Below are 16,284 nucleotides of genomic sequence, written 5' to 3' on the forward strand. Positions count from 1 at the left end.
TTTTGGAAATTTGATGTCCAACAAGCTTATGGTCAGATGTCCGAATACTTTTGGACATATAGTGTAGATGGATGCCCCATTATATAAAATCATATAGCTGTATGCTTAATGTTTATGCACCAGTCAGCAATTGGTGATACAGAAATGGTTATATTCCCCTGTTAGAAGGTGTGTCTGCATACTTTTGACCATGTAGTGTTACTACACAAGTTTACTGTGTACCCAGATGTAATGGCATCTCAATTCCACAAAGGAAAGAGCTGCTGATTGTGTAGAAATGTTTCTTAATTTTGGTTGTAGACAGAATGCTGTGTAGCAGAACCAATCGCCGAATCTGGGTCAGATTCTGAAGTTGTAACTCACATGGTGAATATTTAGGAATGAATGGACGTCTTTATTCGGAGCGTCTGCTCTGTAGACTTTATACCACCTGAAAACAGAGCAGCGACTTACCGATGCCAAACCATCAAACCAAAACATTACAGGGAGGAACCTGGAAAATAGAGCGCAGACAACTACTGAGGGTTTATTTCAAATCATTTCTCTACACCTGTGAAAATACCCAGGATTTCAGGTTTCACATTAGTAGTACAAGCAGCTTTAATAACATTAAATCTTTACTAATGTACGTACAATAATTCAGCTACAGTACAGGAATTCAGCTCAGACAAAACATTGTGGGACATTTATTCACTGACACTTTCTCACATAGGAGTTATTTAGAGCAGCCAATCTATCTCCTGCATGTTGCTGGGTGGTAAAAGTGATTCTTCACCACCCACACACACACACACACACACACACACACACACACACACAGTGTTAGCATTTTCCTCTGCCCTGTCCATGAGACTGCATTAGTCTCACTAAATAGCTTCTATCCCCTGGCAGCTGGCATTTCAGGACAAAGAATGTATTTTTTTATCACATGCTTCTAAGGCTTGTTCAAGAGAGTCTACAAAGAGCTCTAGTGTAGTTAAGATTGGAGAAGCTGTTTAATACATAAAAATGTATATTTAATACTTTGAACATGTGTATTTAGATATAACTCTTACCTGATATTAATGATCCACTATATTACCAATCATGTGCCCCCCCACCCAGTTAAAGAGTTATAAAACAGCTGTATAAAATCACTAACAGCTGTACAAAATCACTAACAGCTGTATAAAATCAATTTTATGAAATAAAATGCAATGAAATACATGCCTCGTTCCCATCAAGATCCATAAATGGTCCAGGTGGACCATTCAGCTCAACCGCAACCCCACTAAACACCTTTGGGATGAATTAGAACCAAATCTGTTTCCAAGTCTAGTGTCAAGCCTTTCCAAAAGAGTGGAGGCTGTTAAAGCAAATATTTGCAGGCAGGTCAGTCTAGCACCTACACTCTTTATTATGTAACACATGCTGGCTTGGGATTGTCATGCTAAAATACGCAAGAACGTAGATGGCAGCATATGTTGCTTCAAAATTCACATGCACCACTCATTGTTGGTGCCAGTTACCCATGCCACTGGCACTAATACCTAAACTCTAGACCCATCGGTTAACACATAAAGTTTCTAGGTAAATCCTAGGGAATCAGTTGTCATAATCTGGCGCTGCAACAGTAAAATAATTTTGAAAATTGATCAACATTTGTTCTGGGCACAGGTACAGAGGTCCCATATTTGGACTCAGTGTATATATGGTAGTGAATGAGCTACTGCAGCTTTTAGGGGCCACACACTATTCACATGTGCACCAATCTTAGTCCTAATCCTCACCTCAGCACTAATAATTACCAGTGTTTCTTCTCACCGTCTGATTTCACAAAACAAACCCACACACCGCGCTGCAACCAAACGTTGTATTTTCACCCTGAACATGTAAACAGTTATTTTCAGATCATCCAGGTAAAGCGTGCACCTGAGGGAGCGTTTCTGCTCTGTTTATCCTGCTCTGTTTATACACATCCATCCGTTCACATGGGTTTAAGAGCCTGAAACCTGCTCCTGTAATTACAAGGTTCTTCTGTTAATTGTTTTTCACATGAGACAAGACTGGAAATTCTCATGTTCATTTCTCAAGTCAAAGGTAAGTGACATGTATGTAATGTAGATATGACATATTTATGTATTTATTCTTATGTACACCCAGCAATCGAAGACTTTTGAGACCACCTTAAACGTCAAGAAAGACAATCAAAAAGCTCCCCTAACAAACCAAACCCAACCACTTACTCAAAGCCCAGATAACCAAACTGAAGCTCTGTTTTTCTGTCTGAACAAATTATAAGAAAAACCAACTCACTGAAAAAAAGAAGAGTTGAAGGTGAAAGAGATTCAGGATTTGTAATGTATTGTTTAGGATTATACTGGGTATTCACTCAAACAGTATCTTACAATATTTATTTGGTGATGTTCTATAATCTAATTTAGATTTGTGCTCTTAGCTTCTAATTCCTCATCAGTAATTATGATTAACTATAGCTGGTAACTTCTCTGTGCTCATATTAACAAGATTAGTTTGAATGTAGCTATTGTTGTTTTTTTATTGCAACATTCAAACTAGAATTGGCAGGAATAAAGCTGTTTTTTATGATATTATTGCGATAACGAACTTTGCATACACTCCAAAGCTGGCAAATCTTATCAAGACCTGCAAATGACTTTACAGCAATTTTGTTGAAGGTAAGAGGAGGTAAAAATCATATCATACAGCCTTAATGTGTTATCAGTTAAATATTTACTAGTCATCTGTTTCATCTTTATTCTTGCCAATTCTCATTCAAGCATTGCATCTTTTGTCAAGTTCTACTGACAGAAAATTTCTTCTGGGGTTAAAAAACATGTCTATAATGAATTTGAAGCTGCTGGAGCTTAGGAGACACTGTTCACAGTCAAGCAAGCTTTGTATCACTATGGACTTGGAGGCTGTAAAGCAAGAAAGAAGCGTTTCTGCTTCCACTACATTCTCCGAGCGTAAAGAGTCTAAATAGTTAAATAGTTAGTGACAGTGGTAGCCTAGTGAGTAGAGCCATGCAGCCACTGTTGGGCCCTCGAGCAAGGCCCTTAACCCTTTCAGCTTCAAGGACTTTGCACAGTGACTGACCCTGTGCTCTGACCCCAACTTCCAAACAAGCTGGGATATGCAAAAAAAAAAGGAATTCATTCTACTGTACAAATGTACATGTATATATGACAATAAAGGCATTCTCTTCTTTTCTATAGTTCATCTACATGATTCGACTCATCGCTGGTTTCTTATTTCATGGCCAACAAACAGCGCTAAAATTCAGTGATAATAGAATTCAGTAACGTGGAACCTAAGGACCTGGTTCCAAATGCTCTGCCTTCAGTCCAGTCTGCAAGACAGACTTCTGTTAATTACCTTTGGGTCTGATTAACTAATAAATAAATAAATGTGTGTGGGTGTGTCTTGCCCGGCAATGCAGTGGTTGGTGCTGGACACAAAGCAACCCAGTTTAAAAAAATGAATTTATTAATAAATTACTGACTATTAATTTCCAGTAGCCATGTGTGTGCAGTGGGTCAGACGTCTGTGTTTGTGTAGGTGGGGTTCGGTAGAGTTCAGGAATTTCAGCCACAGACACCACAACCAGTTTAAAAAACATCACAACCTTCACCGAAGAGGATCTGCTGCTGTTCAAGGTGACAGCCTCACAGCAACGGGCATCACACTACCCATTCACAACGTTTCTACACACACACACACACACACGTTTACGGCTACTATCCCACCTTTTCCTCTGAACATTATCAGTGAGGTTCATCCCTCCCCAGCCCAACTGTGCGCACGTACTTTCTGGGAACGGCCTCTTATCTGGGTCTCACATGTAGACCACGCAGCTGAGAATGAGATGGAACGGGCTATGAAAATGCTTCTTTCACCCCTCAGATGCTTTATGCCATCCACAGTGGGCAACTTTAAATATTTCTTACTGTAGTTTTGATATAAAATTAGTTTGAACATTAGAAAATTAAATGTGCACATAAGTCAAATTTAGCAGAATAACGAATGTCTTTATTGCAAAATACAGTGCTGTACTGTGACAGTATATTGTCTAAGCAATTGAGGGTTAAGAGACTTGCTCAGGGCCCAACAGTGGCAACTTGTCAGTGGTTGGGTTTGAACCAGCGACCTTTCGATTACTAGTCCAGTACCTTAACCACTAAACTACAACTGCAAACTTAGAATTTTGTTTTCCTTTAATGAGTGCAAGATGTTTAAGCACTAATTCATGATCCTTCCTCCACCATGCTTCACAGCTGGTATTAGGTTTTGTTGTCAGTGTGTTTGTTGCGACACACTGGATGGGACTGAGCAGCCTGATATCACGGTTTCAGAAAATCAGCAGGTTTGTAAACAGAGAGAAAAAGAGGAAGAGGAGGAGACCATGATATATAGAAAAACTTCCACTTGAAGCGAATTAACCATCATGAGGCTCAGGTAATTGTCAATTAGGAAAAAACATCAGTCATCTGTGCCTCTGCGCCCCCTCTGATGGCCAAAATGGCAACACAGGACACAACTCTTAATGTGGCTCACTGCTGAACTACTGGATGAGCTAACACGTAAAGCAGTGGTACCTGAGTAAATGAGGTACTGGTCTACCTATCAGAAGATTCTGGTTCATGGTTCAAGCCCCACCACCACCAGGTTGCATTGTGTTCGATCCCAATTGTAAGCTGCTTTGGATATAAGCCTCCTATAAATGCCGAGAACAAAAGCATGGACGACATTTCAGTGAAGAAATCCACGTAATTCTAATCACTTCACAAACATTTTCCTGCAGCAGCAGCATGTCTGTGTGAACCAGGTGATAGGTTACGGTTCAGAAAGTGATATTCTTTAGCTGCTCTATTGTCAGCGCTCACAAAACAGCAGGTGTCCTGAAATATAAGACAGTGGATGTTGTTGAAACCAGAGGTTTGAGGATCCGGTGAGGGACACTGCAGAGAAAAGCTTTATCTCAAAACCTTCCTGATAAGTGGTTTTCTGCTTACTCAAGCAAACCTACTGAGGAAATTATATGAGTGACTACAGGGACAAAACCAGATCCAGATTTATCTTTCTGACTAAATCCTGTCCTTGACAACACTGTACAAAACACCCGTTTGGCTTTTAGTGATTTATTCTTATGTAAACCCAGCAATCAAAGACTTTTGAGACCTTCTTGTACTTCAAGAAAGATGACCAAATGGATCCTCGACCAAATCAAACCCAGACACTCACTCAAAGTCTAGATAAATAAACTAAAGCTCTAATTTTAACCATTAAGAGCCATTAAGAAGCCTGAAGACCCAAACAGATGACAGGATGTCAACTGTACCTAATAATAATAAAAACAGCAATATGCTTCTACAGGAGTGAGTTCATGACCAGTCTGTAGATCTTATGGTTAACAGAACAGTAGGCGGCACTCGGATGCAGCTGTGGTCCATTACGCAAGCCCACCACAGCTATATCTGCTGACCAGGCATCCACACAGACATGATCCCAGGTGGGGCGGTCCGGGTCCTTTCTGGGTGGAGTTTGCACGTTCTCCCCGTGTCTGTGTGGATTTCCTCCCAGTGCTCCGGTTTCCTCCCACAGGCCAAAGACGTGCAAGTGAGGTGAACTGGAGATACTAAATTGTCCATGACTGTGTTTGATATAACCTTGTGAACTGATGAATCTTGTGTAATGAGTAACTACCGTTCCTGTCATGAATGCAACCAAAGTGTAAAACATGACGTTAAAATCCTAATAAACAAAACAAACAAACAAACAAACACAGACATGATTGGACGAAATCCTCCACAGTTTCCTGGTGAAACCAGACCTGCTGTGACCCTGACCAGTATAAAGCGGTTGATAAAAATGAAATAAAAGAACAGTACAGTGCTTTCATCAAACTAGATGATGGTTGGTAAACATGCAGGACCTTTAGTGAGATGTTCTGAAATGCTTAAATACCCTGAACTTCAAGTCCAGAGCGGGAAACACAGCTGCACTTTATACCTGCTATTATTTTAATCCTGGTTTAATATGAAAATAAACCCAAAGAGGGTGTGTAATGAGAAACGTCAGCAGGTGGTAAAGATCATGTTGCACATCTTCTGCCAACAATCATTTTAGGCTCATATTTAACGGGAAGCTTTTTCTCTTTAAAAACCTTAAACCTTTTTTATGTTTAAAAATATAAAACATTTAATCCATCACGTTTCCACACTTCCGTTTCCATCTCAGTGCTTCTGAGCTTAAATACAGCAGGTTTGGGGTTTTCCACCTGGGGAAATTCTTCTCACGTTGATGTTAAAATAATAATAATAATAAAGTTTTATTTCTTGTACTTTAGGTTTTTCCTGTAACAGACTTGGCACAGTTTTTACTCCGGATGCTTTTTCTCCGGATGCTTTGGACCGGCACTGAGAGCGCACTGCTAAGTGTGCCTCCCAATGACTCTTTAAAAACCTTAAACCTTACCCAACTATGTCTATGAAGATGCCTGACTGGCCGATAGCACTGCTAAGATTAAAATCCTGGATCTCCAGATCTCAAGAGTAGTGGGCTAGTGTACTTTGACCTCTGTGCCACCTAAGCACCTGATGTAATAATGTAATGTTATATATTATATAATGCATTCACTCATATTTTCATTTTTACATTGATCTCTTTGTTCTGGTCAGGTCGCGGTGAGTCCAGCACCATCTGAAAATACTAGTTGCAAGGCAGGAATACACCCAGCAAAGGATGCCAGAACATCACAGACTCATTCATTCACACATTCACTCAGTCATTCACTCAGTCATTCACTCACACCTGAGGGCAACCTGGAGCAGCCAGTCTGTTAGAATGGAACGTTCATCAACCTGATGGTTATGTACAGTATCAATATCATTTTGGGCCAGTAGTGGACACTTGGTCACTTTTCTCTTAAAGCTGAACAAACAGTTGCAACCACACAGATATGAGACTTAAACCAGCAACCTTCTGATTACTAGTCCAGTCCTTTAACCAATGAGCTGGGAAGGATAGGATTTCATTTTTATATGGCTCCAAATTTGTAATGCACAAATATGGGAATTCTGGAGATCACATATCGAAGCGGCAGCATTAAGAGACCCCATACGACCCTCCCTCCCTCAAACACGGCGAATCGTGTTTATTGTGTTGACGACCGGACAGGTCAGTGGCTCTGCTGAGATTTACACCTGCCGGTTTGAACACTTCAGAGTGAATTAGCAGCGGCAAATAAAAATACAGAACTATAGTTAGTATAAAGCTGGACGGTATGAAACAGGATTCAATTGCAAATTCTGCTGAAAATGTAAATGTGTACATTGTCTACATATAGTCTTGTCTGTATATTGTATTGTTTGTAAATTGAAGAACTAACAACAGCCGGAAACAAATTCCTTGTGTGTGTAAACATACTTGGCAAATAAAGCTGATTCTGATTCTGATAAACAAACATGCATGATGGGAATACAGCTGTGTTATTATTCCCTCACTTGCCTCAATCTACCCTCTAATTACACCCTGCTGTGGATTTATCCACTTGACTCTTGATGTCACAGAGTGTTTGAGAGGTAAATTATGGAGGGATTTGTAATGTTGCTTGTATTCGTGTGAGTAAATCTTAGTAAACAAACAATTAATCCCTCGTTCTGTAAAAATTACTGTTTGGCATTAACACAAAACATTTACATGAAACTTTCATGAGACTTTCATTTATCCACTGATCTTTAATAACTGATTCATGCTGATCAGGGAGGCAGTGGGTCCAGTGCTACCCAGAAACATGTGGCACAATAAATACTTTGACAGAGCAGAGCAGCCATTCCACCTACTGTCATGTTTTTAGAGGTTGTAGGAAACCAGAGCACCCAAAGGAAACCCACGTATGCTAAAACTTTACATACATACAGAACCAGAAATCAAGATCAGGCCCAAGTTGCTGTTTTCTTTAAAGGTTTAAAAGTGTACATTGTTGAACTTATGTTTTAGGTTTTAGGTGTTACAGGGGTTTATAAGAGTGTTTTTTGTTTTGTAAAATTGATGTCAGATCTCGGGTTAGAGGATGTATTTCCATAAAGAACAAAGCATGGCTTTACAGATCTGCTACATGTGGAGGTGAAAAGATAATTAAGTAGTTGTAATTCTCGGCTGAACTATCAGGCGGTCATCTACAAACTTTTGTTGGATTCTGTTTCAATCCTCTAAAGGAAGCGGAGTTGCAACAATCTTTTATTTTCACTGTCTAAAGGAAGAAAGGACGGTAGGAAAAGAAGCGACACATTTGTAAAAAAAAAAAAGAAAAAAAAAGGAAAGTAGGAGGCCACTCAAATTAAACAAGGTTGAGATAAACATTCGCCCCACCCTGGCCTTAAAACGTTTTTTACATATAGCCGGTCCCTTTCCACCTACCACACCACTACAGCACATAAATCCTCCGCCAGATCTATAGGGAGGGACCCAATTCACCCCTGAAGGGTCACAAAATGTCAGACTGTGTGTTGAGCAGATAGAGTATCTGTGCAGCACCAGGGCAGATGAAGAAGCTGTTAGTAAAACATGGCTTATCTGCATCTGTGTATAAATTAAAAGTACACGTAGTACAGAGTCGGTCAGTCTGTCACACAGAACCTGCAGCTGCTCTGTAATTAGGTTTATAGAAATTAAATCTACACAAGACTACAGCAGGACTCAGTCCAAGGTTACATGCAAATTCAGTTGTATAAAATAACTGCTAGTAAGAAACATATAAAACTATATTAATGAAGAAGAGAAATTTAAAAAATGGTTATTTAATGAGGACACAGTTGATGTTGTTGGTCTGGTTTTCTGCTGACTGTAAATGTTTTTAAAACTCCAGCATTGTTAGCTAGGGTTTCCACTCTCTGTAGGTTGTGTATTTATCATATTATTATTGCTTTTATTGTGTTAGTCTTAATTTCTTTCACTGGGGGTTCAATTTATGCAATTTCAGCTTATAAAAGCACTTTACTTTGAGAAAGCAGGAAAAACCAATCTCTCTCTCTCTATCTCTCTCTCTCTCTCTCTCTCTCTCTCTCTCTATATATATATATATATATATATATATAAAGAGCGAGCGAGAGAGAGTTTGTGAATGAGAGTGTGAGTGTGTAAGAGTGAATGAGTGACAGTGCAAGTGTAAAAGTAAATTAGACTAAACGTGAGACTCTGTGAGAATAAATGAGTGTCAGTGTCAGTTAATTGTGTAAGTACTTTCGAGAGGCACCGGACCAACCGCTTCCCTGGTCATAAAGGAATCAATAAACAAATATATATACAAAAAAACAGATTAATAATTATAATGACTATAATCTTTAGATTATTAGTTGATTATTGTTATTACACTTTACCGACAGGAGGCGCTGTTTTCATCAAACCTGACTGAACCGGTAGCACGCTTTCAGTGTTGCATCAGATAATGCACCGCTGCAAATCTTGCCCATCGAAGACCCCTGTGGTAGCCTTATTATTCGCCTGATTTAAAAAAAACACTTACACTTTTCTAAGAATTTAGAAGCCGGTTGTAGTTTACTGTTTTAACTCTGTATGTGTTAACATAAGTGGTTGTTCTATCTAGATTAACTATCCAGATTATTCAACATATCGCAACACGAAGCAAAGAGGTGCGCGAATTCAACGGACTCGGTATATGATACCACACCGGCTAATCGAGCTCAGAATATTCGATCAGGACCTTGAACACAGAACAGGTCAGATTGTTTTTATTTCTGATTGTTATTAAATACAGGCGGTAAACACGAGGGTTTGGTGGATAACAGTGTTAGTGTGTGTGTGAGTGATTGTACCTAATATCACATTAAGCTGGTTTGGTTCCTTTAGTTCCTGGTGTTGGACATTTTTATACCGTAAAGCCCATCAGCGATGTGAACACAGTTTTAATATTTAATATTGTTGTTATTATAATACTATAACAAAAAACAGAAGGTTGTTTATATCAAAATACTTCACCTGTATTCATCAAACGAGTCTGTCATTCAGTTCACAGTTAGGAGAAATATCACACCGGACCCCAGTTAGAGAACCGCATGCTTGACCAGCATCCCAACCCTTCTAAAAAGACCAAGGACCAGCCTAACCAGCATGAACAATCTCACTAAACCATTAACAACCATTACAGACCAGCCTGACCAGCATCCACAACCTCACTAAACCATTAACAACCATTACAGACCAGCCTGACCAGCATCCACAACCTCACTAAACCATTAACAACCATTACAGACCAGCCTGACCAGCATCCACAACCTCACTAAACCATTACAGACCAGCCTGACCAGCATCCACAACCTCACTAAACCATTAACAACCATTACAGACCAGCCTGACCAGCATCCACAACCTCACTAAACCATTAACAACCATTACAGACCAGCCTGACCAGCATCCACAACCTCACTAAACCATTAATGACCAGCCTGACCAGCATCCACAACCTCACTAAACCATTAACAACCATTACAGACCAGCCTGACCAGCATCCACAACCTCACTAAACCATTAATGACCAGCCTGACCAGCATCCACAACCTCACTAAACCATTAACAACCATTACAGACCAGCCTGACCAGCATCCACAACCTCACTAAACCATTAACAACCAGCCTAACCCCCATATTTCTTGGCGATTGGGATAATAAAATGTGACTCTTGGTTTATCGGGAGTTGAAGATGTTTTTCACCCGTGATCTATCATTTCAAGTTCACTATCAAATCTTCAGTCCATTTAACTTACATGTCTTTGTACTGTTGGAGGAAACCCACGTAGACATATGGAGAACATGCAAATTCCACACAGAAAGGACCCAGGCCGCTTCACCTGGGAATCAAATCCTGGGCGCTACCCAATGAGACATTGAGCTGCCTATTGCTCCTTCTCATGTTAGGTTTGGTCCCCTGGTTACTGCCTGTGAGGAGTTTGACATGTTCTTTTTGTGTCTGTGTGGGTTTCCTTTGGCTACTCTTGATTCTTTCCCACCCTCCCAAATTCTTTCCCACCCTCCCAGAGCCTGGAGTGGAGCCTGCTATACCCACAAATAGAGGTGGAAACCATAAATGTTTAATTATGTTTTATATTTTTTGGAGTTTAGTCATGAATACAAGTTTCTTTATATTTCCACGTGTTAAGTATTATTATTTACTGAGCTGCAGACCCCTAGATGATTGTATGAATATTGTCTGGTTGTGTGATTGTTGTCCAGGTGAACGATGGTGCTTCAGAAGCTTTTATACACTCTGATAAACAATGCTCAGCTGGTGGAGAAACTGGCCGAGTCCAGGCCCATCAGACGTGCCGCTCAAATCACCGCCTCCGTCATCACCCGGGCGCAGATCGCCGGACAGGACGCATCCACCAAACTCCTAAAATCAGACACGGTACGACAGATCCGTGAGGAAACGGCAAAGGTACCGGGCAGCGCCAGAGACGCGGGTCAGAGAGCTGCACGGGTCCGGGACACTTTCATCAGGGAGATCAAAGAGCATTCCCGACACATCAAAGACAAAAAGTGATACACACGCAGATCAAATAAGAGACGTTTAATCTACACAGTTACCTCCAGTTCATGGATCTGTTCTGATCACTGAGAAATGAATCTGAATGGCTTAGAATTAATAATTAGATGTGAAAGTTTGTGCCTGGATGATTCCACTTTTCCCCAGTACAGTTTAATACCCATCAAATCAAATAAAAATAATTGGCAGGTTCAGTGTATTGTAGTGAGGTTTGCTCCCGGTGTATTGTTCACCAGAAAGTATAGGGCATTAGTCCTGGACACTAGGGTCTTTGAAAGAGTATGCTTATCATATGCTTGAGCGTCTATGTTTTTAATGAAAATGGAAGTGGCAACCAAAGGAGTTACTTCTAAATACAGTTCAAGTAAACAATGGATCTATAATGTAAATAAATAAATCGATATAATGAAATATTGGCTGTTTTTCAGTTTCCTTAAGTTACTGAGTCACGATCACTTCAGATGGACCTCGGTTAATCTTATGTGAATTCACTTTAACTTCAACTTTAGGTAAAAAAAATAATAATTTGAGCCAGTAAAGTCATGTGATTACAGTATGAAGCAGAAAGTACAAGTACAGTAATGCAGGCCAAAAACCCAAGACAACCCAGTTTGTCTAAAAAACAGATGTGTTCTCGGTGTGTTGTACTTCTGTTTATTATATGAGAAATGATCCAGTTCAGTGTAGATTTTAAGGTGATGTTTTACACTTTATCAGTTCGAGATCAATACTAAAAACCATCACGGCCAGTTTTGTATCTCCAATTTACCTCACGTACACATCTTTGGACTGTGGGAGGAAACCGGAGCTCCTGGAGACAAGGGGAGAACATGCAAACTCCACACAGAAAGGACCCAGACTGCTCCACCTGGGAATCGAACACAGGAGCTTCTTGCTGGGAGGCGACAGCGCTACCCAGTGAGCCTTCAAGCCGCACCAGTACAATGATTAACATGCTGGTAATAATAAATCTGCCATAAATCTCATGCTACTTTAACACTTCCACTTTTTTCCCTTTGTTTCACTTTATCCTGGTCTCTTACAATAAAATCTAACAAGTATAATCCCATTAGTAACTGACTACAAATGGTCAGCCAGGGATTCATGTTTCACTGGAGTTTATATATATATAAATATAAAGAGACACACAGGAGCTTTTAGTGGAACCATGGATCAAAACAGAAATATCTGGCAATGAACAGCAGACACAAAGATAGCCATGTAGAGAAGGACCTCACTGTGAAGCATGGTGGTGGATATGTTGTGTCATAGGGCTGTTTTTTTCTTCCAAAGACCCTGGACAGCTGGTTTAGATACAAGGCATCACGTATTATAAAATACAAACCAGGTTGGATCTTCTAGCAGAACACCGAGCCCAAGAACACCTCAGAATTTACACAAAAACAAGACCATTCCAGTTCTCTTAACGGTCAACCCCACAGAAAACCTGTGGAGGAATCAGACTGATGTGGAGGAGTCCGAATGGTCTCGGATCTCTTGCCTTGTGTTTGCCAGTCTGGTTAAGCAGAATGTCTGTTTCTAACCATGTACAAATGCATCAGGGTTCAGACTTCAATGTCTTCCTAAATAAATGAAAAGAAATCCACACCACGCTTGTCTGTGTGAGAAACCGTTTTATTTGTTGAATTAGCCGCTCTGGTTCGTTCGGATCGATGGAATGAATCAGATCAGTAGGTTATTTACATGGATTTATTGTTTTACAGTCCCAAAGTGTTCCTGAAAAGCAGAGCTGAGGCGGTAGAGCCATCGGTCTCGATAGAAAACAGTCCAGTGGAGAGAACGGCGTGCCCTCTCTTGGGAAAGCAGAGGACCTGAATCGACGCTTGACCAACAGAGCCGGGTTTGTTTCTAGGGGTCTGCGAGCGTAAACACCCCGGCACAGACGGCCGGCATCGGTCTCGCTCAAGCTGGCACACTCGACTCCATGCTTTATGTTGATGTGAGAATCATTCAGTATAGGAAAATAAAGAAGGCCAAAGGAAAGAAGGGAAAAATAGATATATATCCATATTATATAAGTCTGTAAAATTCCTCTCTTTATATACGTCTTAATGTAAAGAAAATAACTCCCATAGTACTAGTGCGTAAGTAAAATTCACTAGAGACTTTATTATAACAAAATAGGCAGTTCATGGAGGGTTAAATATCTGTTAATTTCATTGTACAATAAATTCTCTCGGGTACACGATGGCAATTTAGGCCACAAATGTACACAACATGGCAGTTCCTTACAAATGGCAGACTTTCCTACGTTAAAAATGATAAACTGGATGTAAGACGTCATTAAAAATGAGGAAATTAAAAAACATAAAGGTAACAGTTTCACGCTGATGAATGTGACGTGTTAAAAACAAAGCTTGGATGCTTGGAGGAAGAATCATGTATGAAAATGTCGTACTATGGTAAAAAGAAGATAAAGACGACATGCTCTTAAAGCTATTACGTGCAAAGGTTTGCTTCGTGTCATTTTTTACCCCGGCGATTTTACGACTCTAATGCCTGAGACTCGCACCCTGGTATAAACTTACACAATGAAAAAAAAATGGTTCAGCTCAGTCCGTTTGTCTCTTCTTCTGTAAAAAAAAAAAAAACCTCCCTTAAACATTAAGGAACTGTACCGCTTCTACACATCTGCTAATGCATCTGGGCTGGAACAAAAACCCCCCTGATCTCTAAGAACTGGAAGCAGGAGATCTCAAAGGGGGACGTCATACCCAGCCTTGTGGGACACCTGTCGAAGATCTCGGAGAGGTGATGAGACTGTGAGCTGAATTTGGGGGGCGACAGTGAAGCGTCGGGGATTAAATTGTTAACAAAAAAAATAAAATAGGAAATAAAATAAATAAAAGACAACAGGGGGGGGGGTGGACCTCTTCATAGCTTCTCCTTGGATAGTACCCATATGTATGGTCCAGACTGCTCCTCGATGATCTGTTTGACTTGATCGTAGATTTCCTCCAGCGTGTCGCCCTGGACGATGGCTGAAACACACACACAGTGTATTTACATGTGAGTCCATGAAAAGGAGCCACACACACACACACACACACACACACACACACACACACACACACACACACACACACACACACACACACAAATCATATGAACAGATTTTCTTTCACAGGCACACGTAGAAATCTGAGGTCCTATTACTCAATTAGTGGGTGAAAATTCATTAAGGTGGCTTTATGTACAGTGAGGACCAGAAGTATGTGGACACTTGACCCTGAGCTTGTATAACTTCAATGTTTGTGAAGGCTTTCCACAAGATTATAGTGTGTCTATGGAAATCTGTGGTTGTATTAAAGGAGCTTTAATACTGTCAGGCACCTTACCACACGCGTGCTGATTTAAAGGCAGCACATGTTCGTCTGTATGCATGTTCAGAACTAAGCTGTTAGTTAGTAGCATTATTGAGGGACTAACCTGTGAAGTGCTCGGTGAACTCTTGCTCCAGCTTCATGGCTCTGTCGTACGTTTTTCTGCCCTGCTCCTCTGTTAGCCTCCTGTTCATCTCCCTGTCTCATGCACACACACGCACACACACACACACACACACACACCTGTTACAACCTACAAAAAACAAAGTCTGAACAGATAGATAGATACATAGACAGACATACAGATAGAGAGATAGACAGATAGATGACAGCCATATAGACAGACAGACAGACAGACAGACAGATATATGGCTATAGATAGACTGACAGACGACAGACAGACATATAGACAGATAGGTAGATAGATAGAGAGACAGACAGACAGATAGATAGACAGATAGACAGACAGATAGATAGATAAACAAGACAGATAGATAAACAGATATACAGATAGATAGACAGACAGATAGGTAGAGACAGACAGACAGATAGATAGACAGATAGACAGACAGATAGGTAGATAGATAGAGACAGATAGATAGACAGACAGATAGGTAGATAGATAGATAGAGACAGACAGATAGATAGACAGATAGACAGACAGATAGGTAGATAGATAGAGACAGACAGACAGATAGATAGACAGATAGACAGACAGATAGGTAGATAGACAGATAGGTAGATAGATAGATAGATAGATAGATAGATAGATAGATAGATAGATAGATAGATAGATAGAGACAGATAGATAGACAGAAAGACAGACAGATAGGTAGATAGATAGGTAGATAGATAGATAGAGACAGACAGATAGGTAGATAGACAGACAGATAGGTAGATAGATAGATAGAGACAGACAGATAGATAGACAGATAGATAGATAGATAGAGACAGACAGATAGGTAGATAGATAGACAGACAGATAGGTAGATAGATAGATAGATAGATAGAGACAGACAGATAGATAGATAGATAGACAGACAGATAGATAGATAGATAGAGACAGACAGATAGATAGACAGATAGACAGACCGATAGGTAGATAGACAGATAGGTAGATAGATAGATAGATAGATAGATAGATAGATAGATAGATAGATAGATAGATAGATAGATAGATAGATAGACAGACAGATAGGTACAGTGTATCACAAAAGTGAGTACACCCCTTACATTTCTGCAGATATTTAAGTATATCTTTTCATGGGACAACACTGACAAAATGACACTTTGACACAATGAAAAGTAGTCTGTGTGCAGCTTATATAATAGTGTAAATTTATTCTTCCCTCAAAATAACTCAATATACAGCCATTAATG

The 16,284-nt window shown here is 40.1% G+C and overlaps 2 protein-coding genes across 12 annotated transcripts in view; one reads left to right on the top strand and one right to left on the bottom strand.

Moving 5' to 3' along the window:
• The first annotated feature begins 9,659 nt into the window (after nucleotides 1-9,659).
• ncbp2as2 (NCBP2 antisense 2 (head to head)) lies at nucleotides 9,660-11,971 on the top strand. The gene is made up of 2 exons (XM_062988137.1): nucleotides 9,660-9,737; nucleotides 11,248-11,971. The coding sequence occupies exon 2, from the start codon at nucleotides 11,255-11,257 to the stop codon at nucleotides 11,555-11,557; it is 303 nt and encodes a 100-aa protein (XP_062844207.1). The 5' UTR covers nucleotides 9,660-9,737; nucleotides 11,248-11,254; the 3' UTR covers nucleotides 11,558-11,971.
• A 1,203-nt stretch (nucleotides 11,972-13,174) lies between these two features.
• Nucleotides 13,175-16,284, bottom strand: part of dlg1b (discs large MAGUK scaffold protein 1b) — a 75,449-nt gene continuing 72,339 nt past the window's right edge. For all 11 annotated transcript variants that reach the window (XM_062988083.1, XM_062988081.1, XM_062988079.1 and 8 more), the window contains 2 exons: nucleotides 15,011-15,102; nucleotides 13,175-14,562 (listed from right to left, as the gene is read on the bottom strand). In XM_062988083.1, coding sequence (XP_062844153.1) covers nucleotides 14,456-14,562; nucleotides 15,011-15,102 — 199 coding nt within the window. In that variant the 3' untranslated portion in view covers nucleotides 13,175-14,455. The remainder of the gene's footprint in view (nucleotides 14,563-15,010; nucleotides 15,103-16,284) is intronic.

This window comes from Trichomycterus rosablanca, chromosome 25, assembly GCF_030014385.1.
Source record: "Trichomycterus rosablanca isolate fTriRos1 chromosome 25, fTriRos1.hap1, whole genome shotgun sequence".
Taxonomy (NCBI): Eukaryota; Metazoa; Chordata; class Actinopteri; order Siluriformes; family Trichomycteridae; genus Trichomycterus; species Trichomycterus rosablanca.

What these genes read in the sequence shown, in the direction of transcription:
- ncbp2as2 (XM_062988137.1), top strand. Translation starts at nt 11,255, where the DNA reads ATGGTGCTTCAGAAGCTTTTATACACTCTGATAAACAATGCTCAGCTG.